This window comes from Phyllobates terribilis, unplaced genomic scaffold, assembly GCF_046119375.1.
Source record: "Phyllobates terribilis strain yellow unplaced genomic scaffold, ASM4611937v1 Scaffold_13__5_contigs__length_258822181, whole genome shotgun sequence".
NCBI lineage: Eukaryota > Metazoa > Chordata > Amphibia > Anura > Dendrobatidae > Phyllobates > Phyllobates terribilis.
Genome location: NW_027362773.1, coordinates 189,586,095 through 189,605,406, shown reverse-complemented (window position 1 = coordinate 189,605,406; position 19,312 = coordinate 189,586,095). Strand labels below are relative to the sequence as shown.

The window sequence follows — 19,312 nt, the reverse complement described above, 5'->3', positions numbered from 1 at the left end:
GTCAGTAGGAACGCCATGAAGTCTGACAATTTCCTTGACAAAGGCCTTAGCGAGAGTTTTAGCGCAGGGCAGTTTGACGAAGGGAACCAAGTGACACATCTTGCTAAAACGGTCCACGACCACCCAGATGACAGTAAAACCCTCAGAGGGGGGAAGGTCAGTTATAAAGTCCATAGCCAAATGTGTCCAAGGAGCACTGGGGACCTCCAAAGGACAAAGCAACCCTGCAGCAGGAGTATGTGAGGACTTAGATCTAGCACATATAGTACATTGGCGCACCCACTTAATGACTTCCTTCTGCCATCCAGGCCACCAAAAACTGCGACCCACCAGTCTCTTGGTCTCAGAGATTCCGGGATGACCTGCCAACCGAGATTCGTGACACTCAACAAACAAATCTCTCCTAAAGGTCCCAGGCACAAACAACCTCCCATGAGGAGTGTTAGATGGGGCATTCTCCTGAGCTTTAAGAATCTCATCTTCCAAAACGGAGTCTAAAGCAGCTATCACAACACCTTCTTGTAAAATGTTTTCCTCTTTCTCAGCACCGACTATGGGAGAAAAACTGCGAGACAAGGCATCCGCCTTAACATTCTTAGTACCAGGGATGTAAGTAATGGAGAAATTAAACCGTGAGAAAAACAGTGCCCACCTAGCCTGACGGGCATTCAGGCGCTTGGCAGCATCAAGATATATCAGATTTTTATGATCCGTAAGAACCTGAACGGGAAATTCCGCACCTTCCAAGAAGTGGCGCCAGTGTTCAAATGCGAGTTTAATAGCCAATAATTCCCGATTACCAATATCGTAATTCAATTCAGTCTCCGAAAATTTTTTTGAAAAAAAGGCACAGGGATGTAATCCATCCCCGTTATCCTGAGACAATACTGCGCCAACCCCCACAGAGGAAGCATCAACCTCAACCAAAAACGGCCTAGTAACATCAGGCTGCATAAGGATGGGAGCAGAGGTGAACCTCTCCTTGAGATACACAAAAGCTTCAATGGCCTCAGAAGACCACTGAACCGCATCAGCACCTTTCCTGGTGAGATCAGTCAGAGGTTTGACAATACTAGAAAAATTTTTTATGAATTTTCTATAGTAATTGGCGAAACCCAAAAACCTCTGTATCGATTTCAAACCAATAGGCCTAGGCCATTCCTGCACAGCCTGAACCTTAACCGGATCCATCTCAAAACCTTTGCTGGAGATAATGTAGCCCAAAAAACTAATTCTCTGTACAGCGAACTCACATTTCTCCAGCTTAGCAAAAAGCGAATTGTCCATTAATAACTGTAATACCTCACGCACGCTCCGCCAATGAGACTCCAGATCTGGCGAATAAATCAAAATGTCATCCAAATACACAACCACATTTTTACCGATCAAAGGTCTAAGGATGTCATTAATCAGATTCTGAAAAAATGCAGGAGCATTAGTAAGACCAAAAGGCATAACCAGATTCTCAAAATGACCCACAGGAGTGTTAAAAGCAGTCTTCCATTCATCACCCTCCTTCATGCGCAACAGATTGTATGCCCCCTTAAGGTCAATTTTAGAGAACCACTTGGCCCCCAATAACTGGTTAAACAGATCAGGAATCAATGGCAGTGGGTAAGGATTGCGTACCGTAATTTTGTTAATCTCACGAAAATCCAGACAAGGACGTAAACCGCCGTCCTTTTTTTTTTACAAAAAAAATCCAACCGCCACAGGAGACTTAGAGGGCCTAATGTGACCGGCGGCCAAACTTGTCTGTATGTATTCCTCCAAAGCCTTCCTCTCAGGAATAGTAAGGTTAAATAAACGACTTTTAGGAAGAGTCGCTCCAGGGACAAATTCAATAGAACAATCATAGTCTCTATGGGGAGGCAAAACCTGCGATTCTTTCTCAGAAAAAACTCTCCAAAAATCCTGAATAGGAACAGGCAATTCTCCCCTATCCAAAGCTGCAATACGCCCATTACAACACTTGTCATAACATTTATGGCTCCAGGATTTAATTTCACTGGTAGACCAATCCAGTACAGGATTGTGAAATTTTAACCAGGGCAAACCCAATATTACTGGAGAAGGCAAGTTATTCAACACTACCAAATCCAATTTCTCATGGTGAACACCATTAATAGTGAGAGGAAATTCACTGACCTTGAGAGTAATATTCTTCAAAGGGGAGCCATCCACAGAAACCACAGCAATGGGGGATGATAAAGGTTCAGGTTTTAAATTGAGTTTTTCCACGAATCCCCCATCAATTACATTCAGTGTAGACCCGCAATCAACAAACACCCGAAATTCCATTAATTTTTCCTGAGCAATCGTGGAAGCAGCTAAAAATATACCCTTGGAATTTAAACAGGCAATACGGGCGTGACTGACCATTTTTTTTTCTTTCTTCATACGAAGCTCACAGCCTTTAATCAAATGACCAGATTTTCCGCAATAGAAACACAAGCCTTCCGAAAAACGACGGTCTTTTTCTTGAGAGCGAGGTGCCACCGATCCAATCTCCATCGGTTCACCACTGTTAGTACACACATTATCATAACCAGAAACTGACATAGCAGAGGATTTGCTCTCATTAACCCTAGCACGCAGTCTTCTATCCACCCGTATAGCTAATTGCATAGCCTGTTGCAAATCCTCAGGTGTAGGATAAGCAATTAGCAGGTCTTTAACCCTTTCACTGAGCCCAGCAAGAAATAGACTTTTCAGAGCAGAATCGTTCCACCCTGTTTGAGTCGACCAACGACGGAAATGAGTACAATATTTTTCAACATTACCTGATCCTTGTTTTAAACGTCTCAACTCAGTCTCAGCTGATGCGACACGGTCAGGATCATCATATAATAGTCCCAAAGCAGAAAAAAAAACTATCCACTGATCTGAAGCATGAATCACTAGGTTGCAAAGAAAAGGCCCACTCCTGAGGCTCTTTGCGCAAAAGTGACATTATGAACCCTACGCGCTGGGATTCATCCCCAGAGGACTTAGGTCTCAAACGAAAATACAATAAGCAAGCATTTTTAAATGAAAAAAATTCTCGGTGTTCACCAAAAAATAAATCCGGCAAACATACCTTAGGCTCCAAGAAATGTGCTCCAGGACAGTTACTCACGTGCTGACGGAGCTCGGCCACCTCCAGAGAGAGTCCCTGCAGGCGATGAACCAAATCCTGAACCGACACCATGATGGAACAGAAAAATCTTTCCTTAGAGAATTTGCTGGCTGGACTTACTGTTATGTTCTGCTACCAGAGCTAAGGAAAGAGAGGAGATCTGTCCCTACGATAGAACTCAGCTTAATCCCTACGATGTAACAGGGGACCTGATCCTGCGATCAGACCTGCTAAAGTCCTAAGCTAGTCTGTACGGAGACCTATAGATGTGGGGAGGGAATCCCTACAAGTACTAAGGACTGGGAGGAATATGGGACACCTCCTAACAGAAATAGTAGCAGACAGACGAACAAACAAAATATATAGAACATAGAGGTCAGTAGACCACGCAAACTAACAGAGTTAGATACAGAGCACAGGCTAGCTAGAAAGTAGATATACAATGAAGTCCAGCAAAGCCAGAAGGGCGGAGCAGGATTAAATAGGCCAACAAGGTCATGTGACCAGCAAAGGAAAAAAAACCTAACAGCAAGGTTCTAACACTGTGAATGAGCCCTAAGTTAGTGGGGTAAAGTTTCTTCTTATGTCGAAGAACAGTTAGCTTAGGGAGACTTACAAGGCATGCAATGCTTCCTGAGAAATGAGTATGCAAATAAGCTATTTTCACATAAAAGTAAAGCTGGCTCTCCAGTGCTACCTGGAGGTAGCCTTCAGCCGGACCAGGATCTTCTTCAAAAGGAAAAGATCGCTATCTGCAAACTACTGTTTCAGGGTTCTTGCCCCTCAGCAGTGCAGAGTAGGACACAGGTTGGCTGATTACACTTCTGCTGGTGGAATTATTGGCTATACGAATGATGAACCAGTAGAGTTGGTGAGAATCGATTCGCACAACCCAACAGTAATCTGTGGCAGTAAGAAGCACCTCCTACTTGATGATATCCGCGGCTCTTCGTTTGATTAGCCGGCCTGCATCATGCATCAACAATAATAGTCAGGCTAGCTAATCAAAAGAAGAGCGGCAGGTAAGAGCTGCTTCTCACGGCTCCTGTCGAGCGGGCAGAGATTACCGCCGTGGCCAATGGACCGGATTCACACCAATTCTCGACTTTCTCTTGCTTTCAGGCCTTTTACATTTGTAAAGATGAAAACTGAACATCCCTAATACCTAAAAGAAACACTTTGACCTATAGGGAAATCACAATCCCTACAGGCAAAGACTCGCGAACCAAAACCAATAGAATGTTCTCGTTGGAAGAGACCTCCAGGGTCATCGTGTCCAACCCCCGGCTCAATGTAGGATTCACTAAACCATCTCAGACAGATGTCTGTCCAACCTCTGTTTGAAGACTTCCATTGAAGGAGAACTCGCCACCTCTCCCCTGCCTCCTGCCTGACAGGAGGTAGAATTATAGAATCAGAGACTGTTAGAGTTGGAGGGGACCTCCAGGGTCATCATGTCCAACCACCTGCTCAATGCAGGAGTCACTAAACTATCTCAGACAGATGTCTCTCCAGCCTCTGCTTGAAGACTTCCATTGAAGGAGAACTCACCACCTCTCTTTTGTTGGATACCATAGATCCCCAAAAGGCGTATTTGGCCCCCTTTTTTCAACTTGGACAGGCCCCATCGGGTCATTTTAAGAGAGTATCGAACATCGAGAACCCTTGTAAACCATTTTTAACGGGAATTCATTTTCCTTTCTCTTGAATTTGGGGAATGATGTGATTCTTGTATGATGACATCTGTTGGCACCGTTATAATTAGTTCTATATCAATAATTACTTTAAAAGGCTGTCTCCTGCAGTGACAATTTCAGAATAATTACAATGATTGCTTTGTTCTTAAGTGCAGTTATGTATTATTATCGTCCTTTCATTCCTCTCACCAGTAACATCTAATACGGTAAGATGATAACTTTTTGGCCGTCTGTTAAAATTGAGGTTGTGCGGGTTGTAGACATTGAGGACACATTTAGCAATGTATTTACGACAGTTCTGGGTTTTTTTTCTGTACATAATGGCATTGAAAAATATTGTATAAAAATCACAATATTTAGGTTACCCTTTCAATAAAAATGGGGTTTCAGAGTTGCACACGGTAGGACATAGCATGGTGGTGTTTAGTAGATGAAAGAAGTTGGTTAGAATGCATAATCTGTACTAACACCCTGTTGGACCGCCCAAGCTGTGTGCCGGTATTTATAAAGGTTCCAGGCTGAAGTCCTAAATGTGTCTACCGTGGTTCAGCAGTTAGACGGAGACCAAGAGAGTGTCCTTTTGGCTCTTTATTGTGCCCTTTAGTCCTTTTATTCTCGTTTAGAGCCAAGAACTCCACCACCGATGAGCACTTCTAACAGATCCCTCTAAAATATTGGAAGTTCACTTTATTCTGTCGGTTAAATTATTATACAGTAATCCTGATATGTACAAAGTAATATAGCAATTATAAATCAAGAGAACTTATCATCTAAGTTGTTTGTAATGCTGTTTTTATTTTTAAGGTATTGTGTCAGCAGAAAATAATCAGATTTTTATGGTAAATGTATTTTTGGATTTTGTTTTTTACTTTTTTGAATATCAATATCTTTTGCTATAAAAAAAAAAAAGAAATCTTGCAATTTTCACATTGACTACTTGGCCTTATATTAAACTCATATGAAACATTAAAAAACATTAAAAAATAATTACCTGATTTGAATAATAGGTAATTTTCTGGCAACACATTGCCTTTAAAGCGTTTATATATATATATATATAATTTTTTTTATTTATTTATTTTTATTCATGATCTTTGCAAAATGGAAAATGCAACACTATACACTAAAGCTCAGTGAACAGTGTTAAAACTGCAATATATATATCGTGAAAAAAATCTAAATACTCTTTAGCGGGAATGTGTTACCTGAAAATTATCTATTATTCAAATCAGGTAATTAAAAATAAACTATATGTATAGAGTATAAATTGTGGTTTGTTTTGTTTTTTTATATTCATAATAAATATATAACAGATTTATAATATTTATTTTTAATATAAATTTATTTAAAAATGATACATTGCCTGTAAATGTAGTTCCACAAAATATAGTCAGAACCCTGATATATGATGGCACAACAGACTATTCATGACGAATAATTCTAACTTAATTTTCAAGAGTCATTGCCTTTTGCAGTTTTTTCTTGGGGCTGCGTCCTGCTATTGGCCGAGTTCCTGCCCTGCAATGTTTAAAGAATTAACAAAAAAAAAGAAATCTGAAGCTGTTCAATATATTGCATAATTGTTCCATTGAGCCTGATGGAACGACCCTGAAATATCTTGAGCAGACACAAAAAAAATTCGGAGCAGGCAAGTACGTATAAGCCCACAGCCGATATAAATATGGAAGTGACTGCATGACCACCTCGTCTTCTTAAAACTGTTGATCAGAGTCAGCGCTGATAATTGGACCCCTTATCAATAAGTTATTAATTTTTAGAAAACAACTTTAACTTGTCCATCCAAGAATGCCATGACTCTGTTCATTCTGTCCCAGTCTGTACAGCAAAGCTAACTAGTTTTGAATATGATGTAATTTTTTTCTTTTGAAAACTTCAATTAACTTTAATTTTCATCTCTATTGATCAGAGTCAGCGCTGATAATCGAACCCCCTATTGATAAGCTATTCATTTTTAGAGAACAACTTTAACTTGCCCATCCTGGAATGCCATGACTCTGTTCATTCTGTCCCAGTCTGTACAGCAAAGCTAACTAGTTTTGAATATGATGTAATTTTTTTCTCTTGAAAACTTCAAGTAACTTTATTTTTTTTCCCCAGGTTGAGAGGATTGTGGACAAAAGGAAGAACAAGAAAGGGAAATGGGAATACCTGATACGATGGAAAGGATATGGGAGTAGTGAAGACACCTGGGAGCCCGAGCATCACCTGCTGCACTGCGAGGAGTTTATTGATGAATTTAATGGACTCCACTTAACCAGAGACAGGCGAGCCAAAACTGGTAAACAGGTAGTGGCATCAAAGCTCTTACGAGGGACTGCTGTCGACAAGATGCCACACAGGTCGCCCGACACGGGGAGAAGCAAGGGCTCATCACAAAAAAGGAGGAGGATACATGCATTTCAGAAACAGAAGAAGGTGTGCACTGCCAAATATTCCCCCGGGGACCGGTCTACAAAGACACTAACATACAGAACTACGCCCAGCGGGCTACAGATTATGCCACTGGGCAAAGCCTTCGAGAATGGGGACCCCACTAATCACGCAGAGGACACGCACTTTGAGAATGGCACCAGGCAAGGAAAAAATGACCTTGAGGATGACAAAGGGAGGCAAGTCTTACCCGGGGGCCTGGATGACTGCGACTCGCCCATAGGCAATGGGATTGGTACGTAGAGTTATATATATCTGTACCATTCTTTAGGCAGACGTATAATGCTCCGAATTATCAGGACCCAAGGAAATCTCGTCTGCACAATGTAAATGGACATATTTGAAAGCCGTAGTTTTGGGAATTGGATGTTTTGCCCCCAGCAATTCGCCCCCGGGTACATTTCGTCCCCAGCATTTTGCCCCCGCACATATCTCCCCCAGTTCGCCCATGTGCGGGGGCGAAATGTACCTGGGGGCGAACTGCTGGGGGCGAAACTTCCTATAACCCATAATTTTAGGATATGGATTAAACTATAATAATTTTATTTCATTTTTTCCGTTTATTTTTAGTGTTTATCTTTTTATTTTCTTTTAATATGTTACATGACGGGTTATTTGTATCATTAGTTGACTTGTATTCTGTCTTCATTTAGGTGTAGAAGTGAATTATTTATTCAAGGTGTTTGTCCATAAAGAACTTCTGTATCCAATCCACAGAACAGATGATAAGTGTTGGATCGTTAGGGAAGGGTCCCTGATGGGCGAGACCCCCTCTGAACCAAAGTCCCTTGTGGAGTGGTAATGAGTATGTGCAACCACCACTCGTATAGACAGTACATGGGTGATGGTCACACATGCTTCTTAAGGTTATGTGTATACCACGTCTTTTTCAGGTGGAAACCGCCTGAAAAAGCCATGAGAAACGCCTAATAAAAAAAATGCGTAAAAATGACCTGCTGTTCAGGTTTCTAAAAATGCCAAGAAGTTAAAAGTAGAGACATGTTCCTTCTTCTGGCTTTTTCCGAGCAGAAGAGGCTCTGTACTTGACATTACAAGTCAGTAACAAAGCTAAAAAGATACCTGCACTTCTCAAGCGTTTTGTCTTAGTTTTTTTTTGCTTAAAAAACACTAGTGGTTTCGCCCTTATTCAAAGGACTGAAAAAATTTTTAGAAAATGACTTTCTAAAAACCATAGGAAAACCCTCCAAAAACTTGTCGGAAATGACCGAAAGAACATTAAAGATGATTCCGGAAAAAAAAAGTTTTTTGAAGTGTCGTCTGCTTGAAAAACTCGGTGGGTTCGCCTGAGTTTAAAAAATTATTTTGGGTTCCCCGTTCCTCTGAACTGTAGCGGTGTTAGTGATCGTACATTTATCAGTTATCCTTGGGATAGGTGATAAATATTATTTATAGGACAAACCCCATTAATTCTTTGGCACACCCTGATATTCACGTTAGAAAGTAGCTTAGATCACTAAGCTAACAGTGGCATCCAGAGTTGGCTCCAATCTCTGCTGTTAACCATTTAGATGCTGTGGTCAATTACTGCCAGCAGCAACAGTTTTGTTGCCGGTGCACTTGTGACTACATGGTGCCAATGGCAGTCAGGGGCCTACTATAGATTCCCATTACTGACATCTTGGTCCTTCAACAAAACAATTTTAATATATACTGCAATAAAGTATTACAGAATATAGTACAAATGATCAAACGATTGCAAGTTCAGGACCCCTGGAGAACTAAAAATGAAGGTGAAAATTAATAAAATATTTTTAAAAATATCGAAAATTTGAATCAACCACTTTTTTTTTCTCAATTAAAAAATAAACCTCTTTCATCTCCGCATCTGTAAAAGTTTGCACTGTAAATAAAGAAAAATTAACCCAAGTGAAGAACAGCATAAAAGTAAAAACAATGAAAAACTCCCCAGGATTACTATTTTTTTTGACAAAAAATGCAATCAAAATGTCATGTACACCAAAATGGTATATAAAAAAAACTACAGCTCTCTACGTAACAAACAAGCCCTCAAAGAGCTCCATCGATGGAAAACCAAAGGGTTTTGTTTTTTGTTCTACAAAGATGTGAACTTTTTTACCACCTAAATTAAAAAAAAAAAAGAAACTACAATTCCAAAACAAGTGGGGACGCTGTGTAAAATTTAAAGAAAACAATAATGCAATGATCTGGAAATCTCTTTCATCCATACTTTGTTCAGTTAGCTTGGACTTTCCCTCTTGCTTGAACTTCACTATTTCTAGCATGTGCCTAAATGGTAATTTCAAAGAATGTTAGTGTTGGAAGGGACCTCCAGGGTCATCGTGTTCAACCCCTTGCTCAATGCAGGATTCACTAAACCATGAACAGATGTCTGTCCAGTCTCTGTTTGAAGACTTCCATTGAAGGAGAACTCCCCACCAGGGATGAGTGGACCCGTGGATGTTTGGGTCCGTCGGGTTCAGCCGACCTTTATAGAAAAAAGTTTGGTTTGGGTACCCGAACTTGATCCCGAACCCTATTCAAGTGAATGGGGGGCCCCGAACATCTGGCGGTTCCCACGCTGTCACTTGTGTGACAGGGTGGAAAAACACTGGCTTTGACCAGCGATAACCTTACTGAAGTCCCCACCGGTCACAGCCGCTAGGTATCGCCGACTGCTGCAGTTTCCCACGCTGTCACACAGAGGACAGCGTGTGAGCCAGTGGATGTGACTAGCGGTGAAAAAGTTACCGCCTGGCAGGTGTTGGCTGATGACTATTACTGTCATCAACGTTGCTTGCTCTCACTGATGGCAGCTAGAGCAGACGACGCTGATGAGAGGATTCACCATCCGGCGCCTGTGCATAGTAAGAAATGGATTAGTGAGATATGTAATTAGGGCGGTGCGTGTAGCTCACTGTATATGTATTTAGCTAATAAAGAAATAAAAGAAAAAGTGGCGTGAGGTCCCCATTATTTTTAATACCCAGCTGAGGGAAAGCAGACAGCTGGGGGCTGGTGTTATTATTCTGGGAAGAGGCCAATATCTATGAAGCTTCCCAGGCTATTAATATCATCTCACAGCTGCCTGCATAGCCTTTACTGGTTATTAAAAAGTGGGACCCCCAAAAAAATGATGTGGGGTCCCCCTATTTTTAATAACAAGCAAAGGCTAAGCAGACAGCTGCAGGCTGATATTAATAGGCTGGGAAGGGTCCCAGACTAATAACACCAGCCCTCAGCCACCCGAGAAATGTCAATCTTCAAACAGAAGATTGACACCATCAGACAAAGCTTTTACCTAAAGCCCCCACACACCCTCCTCACACCTACTCAACCCTCCTCCTCCAAAACCACATTCTCCACCATTACGGAAGATCAACTTTCCTCTTTACTCTCCAAATCACACCTCACCACCTGTAAACTTGACCCAATCCCGTCCCACCTCATCCCAAACCTTACCACTATCTTCATCCCAGGCCTAGCCCACCTCTTCAACTTGTCACTAACAACTGGTGTCTTCCCCTCATGCTTCAAACATGCCTCAATCACACCCATCCTCAAAAAGCCCTCCCTTGACCCATCCTCTCTGTATAGATATCGCCCCATATCACTTCTCCCCTATGCCTCAAAACTACTGGAACAACACGTCCATTCTGAGCTGTCCTCCCACCTCTCCTCCTGCTCCCTCTTCGACCGCCTACAATCTGGTTTCCGACCGCACTATTCTACTGAAACTGCACTACTGACCAAAGTTACCAACGACCTACTAACCGCCAAATCTAAGCGACACTATTCTGTCCTCCTCTTCCTAGACCTGTCATCTGCCTTCGACACAGTGGACCATTCCCTCTTACTACAGACTCTCTCATCTCTCGGCATCACAGACTTGGCCCTATCCTGGATCTCCTCATATCTAACAGACAGGACATTCAGTGTCTCTCACTCACAGACCACCTCCTCATCTCACCCCCTATCTGTCGGTGTCCCCCAAGGTTCAGTTCTAGGACCCCTGCTCTTCTCCATCTACACCTTAGGCCTGGGACAGCTCATAGAGTCTCATGGCTTTCATTATCACCTCTATGCTGATGACACACAGATCTACCTCTCTGGACCTGATATCACCTCCTTACTAACCAAAATCCCACAATGTCTGTCTGCTATTTCATCCTTCTTCTCTGCTAGATTTCTAAAACTTAACATGGACAAAACAGAATTCATCATCTTTCCGCCATCTCATTCAACCCCCCCAACTGACCTATCCATCATAGTCAATGGCTGCCCACTCTCCCCAGTCCATCAAGCTCGCTGCCTTGGGGTAACCCTGGACTCTGAACTCTCCTTCAAACCACATATCCAAGCCCTTTCCACTTCCTGCCGACTCCAACTCAAAAATATCTCCCGGATCCGCACATTCCTCAACCATGAATCTGCAAAAACACTAGTGCACGCCCTCATCATCTCCCGCCTTGACTACTGCAACCTCCTGCTCTGTGGCCTACCTTCCAACACTCTTGCACCCCTCCAATCCATCCTAAACTCTGCTGCTCGACTAATCCACCTGCCCCCCGATATTCCCCAGCCTCTCCTCTCTGTCAATCTCTTTACTGGCTCCCCATTGCCCAGAGACTCCAGTTCAAAACCCTAACCATGACATACAAAGCCATTCACAACCTGTCTCCTCCATATATCTCTGACCTAGTCTCCCTCTACACACCCGCACGCAACCTCCGATCCTCACAAGATCTCCTTCTCTACTCCCCTCTTATCTCCTCCTCCCACAATCGCATACAAGATTTCTCCCGTGCTTCCCCTCTTCTCTGGAACTCTCTACCCCAACACATCAGACTCTCGTCGACCGTAGAAACCTTCAAAAAGAGCCTGAAGACCCACCTCTTCCGACAAGCCTACAACCTGCAGTAACCACCACTCCACAAATAATGCTGCACGACCAGCTCTACCCTCACCTACTGTATCCTCACCAACCCCTTGTAGACTGTGAGTCCTCGCGGGCAGGGTCCTCGCTCCTCCTGTACCAGTCGCCGTCACATTGTGTTCAAGATTATTGTAATTGTTCTTGTATGTATACCCCTTCTTCACATGTAAAGTGCCATGGAATAAATGGCGCTATAATAATAAATAATAATAATAATCTATTAGTCTCTGCTCTTCCCACTTTCCCTGCTGCGTTGGTAAGCGGGATAATGGTTTTGGGGTTGATGTCAGCTATGTAATGTCCGCTGACATCAAGCCCTGGGGTTAGTAATCGAGAGGCAACTATAAGACACCCCCATTACTAACCTCTTAGTCAAAAGTAATAAACACACACAGAAAAAAGTCCTTAAATTGTAAAAAGCATTCCCCAACCATTATCCACTTTTACCCATTTATTACCTTTTAAAAAATAATCTAAAGGGGTCTGCACAACATCCCACAACGATTGCCGACTCTGCTACATCCGGATGTAGTGCTGAGCGGTGACACCAGTAATGTCCCTGCTCAGCACGGCCGCCAGAACATAATTAGTAGTGTGTGAATCCGGCTGCTGCGACAAGTGCAGTAAGAATATAGCAGTTCATAGCCGATGACCTGCGGTAACCTTACGGACGTCACCGCTCACAGAGGGAATACATGGCATTGCTGTGATGGGGCTGGAAGTGCCCACACCAGAAAAGCTTGTTGAAAGGCTGCTGCGCAGCAAATCAACAAGCTTTATTCGGGCTGCCGAACCCGTAACACTAACATGGACTTCTGGGAGAAGATAGTGTTCGGGGTCCGTGCACAGATCCCGAACTTTACCGTTTCGGTTTGCCCATCCCTACTCCCCACCTGTCGTGGCTGCCTGTTCGACTCATTGATCACCCTCACTGTCAAAAAGTTTTTTCTAATATCTAATCTGTATCTTCTCCCTTTCAGTTTCATTCCATTGCTTCTCGTGTTTCCATGTGCAAATGAGAATAAGGATGATCCCTCTACACTGTGATAACCCTTAAGATAATTGTAGACAGCTATTATGTCTACTCTTAGCCTTCCTTTTTGCAAGCTAAACCTTCCCGGATTATTTAACCATTCCTCGTAAGACGTAGTTTGCAGTCCGCTCACCATCCTGGTAGCTATTCTCTGAACTTGCCCATTTTTTTCGATAGACAATTACATAATGGAGACAGGTACTGCACCCTCTGTGGAATTTATGGACTGCAGCCTGAAATCAGGGTTTAGACTTTTTGACAGAAATAGTTAAAGGGAACCAGTTAAGTCCAGAAAGATATAGGGATAATCTGTATGTAAATAGATATATGCTGTGTAGATGGCTTACTGGAGCAGCGGCTACAGGGAGAACCAGAAGTTGTATTTTCCCTGCAGCTGCTGCTGGTCCAGTTATTGGGGCAGGTAGCTCTAACACTGACCTGTCACTATACTGTGAATGCACTGTGATCACTCCCCAGCACTTTCATAGGCAGACGGTGACAGTAACCGTGTTCTGCACCGCCAATAACTGGACCAGCTGCGGCTGCAGGGAAAATGCAACTTTTTTTCTCCCTGTAGCTGCTGCTCCAGAAAGCCAGCTGCACATCATTTAAGCACTGTTTATCTGTAGATTACGTATACATTTGGAGGTAAGTAGCATTTTTGGACATATTAGGTTCCCTTGTTCCCTTTAATCCCAGGTTTGAGACATGCCATGCATTGCTCCAGCTCATGGACAAGTACTACAAGTCTAAAGAGAAGAAGTTAGTAATTTTTCAGTTCTCCTCCATTTTTTTTTTCATAGGATAAAAAACGAGCAGTAAATGTAGGGAGCATTGGTTGCTAGAATGTCTGCTAAACCCTAGTGTAAACCCAAAAATCATAATCGAGGGCAAAATGGAAGGTCCCAAAGCACTAAAAGGAAAAAAAACCATGTATATCTACCAGCAATTCTGCTCATTTCTAATTACAAAGTAAAATATCACGTCTTAAGAAACCAATTACGATTTGCAAACCCTAAAAAGAAAAAAATGCTTGGGGAATTCCGATTTTTCCTGCGAGTTTGTGTGTACAGACTAAATAGAGAGAATAAAATCATTTCCCAGGTCACAATTTGATTTTTTTTATTTAATTATGTAATTGAAGCCGGAGAGCAAACTGGAATCCTTCCAGATTATCTGCTTCAATCTGCAGAAAATACCTAAAAAAATCGATACAAAATTACTAAGGCTCTTGACGGCCGCGGCTTCAGGAACGTCGGAAATAATGACTACTTATTTGTGCTTCACAAGCCATTAATTTGGATAAACAACTCATATCCCCAAAACGCCGGGCAACTTTGTTATGTGGAATTGAGCTCATAAAAGAGGCTCGTAAAGTGACCGGCAGCATCTGGCAGATATCTAGTTTGGTTGTGTAAGGAATCTATAAGTAGGAATAAATAAATTAAAATTAAAAAAAACTAACAGTGAAAAAAAAAATCAGTTTGCACCCTACTTCTTGAATTTCAGGATGTCGTCCTAGTTTCAAATCTTTAGCGCCTCATAGAAGGTTCTTGCGGGAATTCAGGTTCTCTTGAGAATTTTTCTGGGTGAATCCGGTAGTTGTAAAGCTTTCCAAGGTTAAACAGCATTTCCTGATAAAATGTAATTAAACACCACCTGCAAATGAACGAAATTGAGATGTGCCGTCCGCAGGGTCCCCAGGGCGGTGCCGTCCGCAGGGTCCCCAGGGCGGTGCCGTCCGCAGGGTCCCCAGGGCGGTGCCGTCCGCAGGGTCCCCAGGGCGGTGCCGTCCGCGATGTCATCCATTTATTATCTTCCTTCAGAGTGATGAAGTAGCAAATGAATCACTAATCATGACACTCATATACAATTATGCACATATAGCGAGCTCTCCCTGGGCGGTGCCGTCTGCAGGGTCCCCAGGGCGGTCCCGACCACGGTGTCATCCATTTATTATCTTCCTTCAGTGTGATGAAGTGGCAAATGAACCACTAATCATGACACTCGTATATAATTTTTTACATATAGCTAGCTCTGCCCACCAGAAGTCAACTAATCACATATGTTTGACACAAATACTGCCCAGGCGGACCCTTAAAGAGAGTTTGTAGCCAAGTTTTTTTCTACCTAATCTGAGAGCAGCATAATGTAGGGGCAGAAACCCTGATTCCAGCGATGTGTCACTTACTGGGCTGCTTGGTGTAGCTTTTTGCATATCACTGTTTTATCAGCAGGAGATTATCACTAAGGAACTACTTGGACTGCTACCTGGTAGTCCAGCCACACCCCCACTACTGACTAGCAGCCTTCAGCCTATGCACAATGAACAAAGAAAGCTAATCAATCAGTGTTGTGGGCGGGGTTATACTGGGCTCAGCATTTAGGGAACTGGTAGATCCGCAGCAGATAAGCCATTTTTAATAAAAACTACAGCAAATAAGTGATAAGTAAGTGATACATTGTTGTAATTTGGGTCTTTGCTCCTACATTATGCCACTCTTCTATGGAGTAACAAATTCCCTTTAACTAAGCGGCTTGTTTTCATTCCCGTTATAGACGATGTCCATCAGATGTGTATGATACTCAACCTTAACCAACTTGTAAAAAATGAGGCTGCTTGGAATACTGGACAGGGCCATTTGACAAGGGTGGTGCTGTCTGCTAATGCCAGACAACCCTTTTTAAGCCAATCATCCCCATTCTATTAAATTGTAAAGGCAGATCAGAAAGTAAAATATTACAGAACATTGCTCTGATATCTAAGCGACATTCTCCACTTCCCAGGGGCATAATCACTTATTATTACGAGGACACGTAACCCTGAGTCTGAACACACAGCTCTTGCATTTTATCGCCAATTTATATAAAATTTGTTAACAGCTCAGAATATAATCTTTCTGTAATGTTGTACTTTATTATTTTTACTTTATTATTATTTTCTTTTAATACGCTTAAAGGGGAACCATTGACCAATGGAGGACTGACCCCTCACAGCCCAGTCAAGCGGAAACTAGACTTGGAAAAGGACTGCGTGTTTGATAAGAGATTGAGATACAGCGTCCGTCAGAATGAAAGTAGCTGTCGATTCCGGGACATAGTCGTCAGGAAGGAAGATGGCTTCACTCACATCCTGCTGTCCAGCCAGACGTCGGACAACAACTCCCTGACACCTGACGTAAGGAGGAATCCTTTATTTGGTTAAATGTTGAGTTAAATGTTAATGTTTTATAATGGTGTTCCCACAAACTGATGAAGTTGAGACCCCCACCAAATCCCAAGAGTACTTTGATTTTAGGATTGGTGGGGGTCCTGGCAATTGGAACCCCAGTGATCATAAATGTATCACCTATCCTTACTTTAACAAATGTCTAAACGTATTGCTAATATACTTAACATTATGATAAAGATTGTTTCCACTGCCATAGTCCTCTGTTCCAATTTCCCCCCTAATAGCATAATATTCAAGTCACATGGCCATGGAAGCCAATCATAGCCTTTGGATGAGACCACCCTGCTCTGGTGAAACCCAACTGAAGTTTGCATGTCCCACCACTGGCAAGTTGGGACCCCTTCATTAATCAAAAGTTGGTACATGTAAGAAGTTTGTTTTAATTTTTCTAGTAATCAACCCACCCCAACTTGCCTTTTCCTAGTTCACACACCTTTACACCAGTTGCCTTTTCTTGCTAATACTGCAGTGTTATGGGCTCGACTGGTGAGGTGACTACTCTAAGCCATAGGTCTGGGTGAGCAGCTTGAACCAGAGGCGACTGCACAGTGGTGAGGGTCTTGTTAGATGACACGTGATTCAGCAAAAATCAGAGCAGCAGAATATGCAGGACAGCTGACCATAAGCTGAGCACATATCACAGATGATTCAGAGCCAGGTGTCAAACACACAGAAACAGTAGCAGCAGATGAGACTGGTATCCTCCGGCAGGAAAATGGTTAATAGCAGCAATGTAATATAACTAAATTCAATCTGGTATTCTCCAGCAAGGCAATAGTTAATAGCAGCAATGTAACATAAGTAAATACAGTCTGTCATCCTCCAGCAAGGCAATAGTTAATAGCAGTAAAGTATGCAAACTGGATGTTGTATTGTAGAAATGGTTATCCACAGTAAGATATTGACATAAAGGCAAACTGGAAACGCACTTGAAGAGATGTGTTACCTTGATTGCAGAAATAAGATGTGAACAGACTTGAGAATAGTTAGGATGATATGGTAAGTTGGGTGCTGACAGGTTGGTGTGAACGACACCCAGTAAGAAAGACTCCTGACCGACTTGTAGCAGTTGATTACTATGCTGCTTAATTCCCAAGCACTTGATCTCTGCCTCAGTCGGCCATAAAAGGCCTAGGGTAGTGATGTCAGAGGAGTTAGCAGGGCTTCTTGAGAAACCCGGCATGGACTAATGCAAAGCAATGCAGTCATAGGAGAAAGAAGCATGGGCCGGTGCTGGAGCCGGGACAGGTGAGTAACATGCAGTGTCTGTGGCATGAAGAAGCTCTGCACAGGTTCATACCTACCAAGGGAGAGGCAATCAGACCAGTCGGAGATGAAGCCCCCCTCGTTACATTTCCTATATCAGCTTTTGGGACAGCCCCTTTCATATCTAACCACAAGGCCCCAGTAACGGAACAACTTATTTCACTACTTAACATATTGCTGATTGTCTTGTCCCAACCATCAACCACATATTTCGTATTAGAATAACTAAAAAATGATATAGTTTTGGTTTTATTTCATTTTATGCCACTTTTAATTATTTCATAATTGCTTAAAACTTAAGAAATGGAAACTGGTAATACCCAGCGGGACAGAAAATCATTGCAGAAATTTATGTCTATTCGTTATTGGCTTTTTCTTAATTTCTTTGTCATTTTGATGACAGATGCCTTTAAATAAAAATATGATTAATTCAAGACTTTAATTTGGAAATGTAAATCAGGGTAATGTATTACTTATTTTCTTCTAATTAAAACTATTAATGAAAATGATTTTTTATCTATTTTATTTCACTTTGATAATTTTTTTTTATTCTATTTTCTGTACATGGTTATTGGGGCAGTCATCCTGCCTTAACTGGACATGGGAGTCTGTAGAGTGGAAATAACTCATTCACTTAGATGGGAGAGTGTTGGGGGCATGCTCTGTGATCTGTGCAGGGAGGGAGAGGAGGTGATTTGTGACCATCATTCTCGTGAATGGTAGATCTTACATTGTAATCTTGCTCATGATTATGAGATGACTGTTTGAAAGTGATCTCTGCACCACAGTAAGTATCAGTCCACTGTGAGGCTCAGAGTGAAAACTGCAAGATTTCAGAATTTTTAAATATCAATAGTGACATTAAAAATATAACAATTCCCAAAACGTTTGTTTAACATTAAAACTGGTTTAAATAATAGGTCATTTTTTATAATATTCATTTTAACCCCTTCTTGATGTATATGTATTTAAAAAGCTGAGCCCTACACACCAAGGGTTCTGGTTGAGAAATAGATCCTACATCTGCCTCTAACAGCAGCGATCCGAGCCAGCTCCAATCGCTGCTGTTTAATTATTGGAATGCTGCTGTCAATCTCTGTTACTGGCCTTTAAGTGGAGCAAACGTGTCACGTCCGTATTACATCTCTCATCACCCTCTGTGGTAGCCGGGGAACTACTGGAAGCTCCTGTCACCACCATCTGTGTACTCCTATGAAGCCTATCTGTGGGCTGGGCTTCATAGTAGGTTGTCATTTTTTTTCTATACACTGCAATACGGTACATATCACTTGTTCAAGTTCCCTAAAGGGACTGAGAAAAAAAGTTAGTGAAGAAAAAAAATATAAAAGTTTGAATGACCTCCTTTTTCCCAGTTTAAAGTTGAAGTGGCAAGAAATTAAACCGTTCTGTTCGTAAAAGTTTAAATTATGAAAAATTTAAAATTAATTAACCCGTTTTTGTTTTTTGTTTATTTTTGGTCGCCACACCTCCCTACCCAAAAATGCAACTCTACTTTCGAATGGTATCAATAAAAACATTAGCTCGGCACGCAAAATATAAGCCTAAAACAGATCCATCAATCTAAATCTAAAAATGTTAC

The 19,312-nt window shown here is 42.0% G+C and overlaps 1 protein-coding gene across 1 annotated transcript in view; it reads left to right on the top strand.

The window, feature by feature from the left end:
• Nucleotides 1-19,312, top strand: part of CDYL2 (chromodomain Y like 2) — a 94,536-nt gene that overhangs the window by 65,180 nt on the left and 10,044 nt on the right. The window contains exons 2-3 of the mRNA XM_073659139.1: nt 6,934-7,501; nt 16,175-16,392. Coding sequence (XP_073515240.1) covers nt 6,934-7,501; nt 16,175-16,392 — 786 coding nt within the window. The remainder of the gene's footprint in view (nt 1-6,933; nt 7,502-16,174; nt 16,393-19,312) is intronic.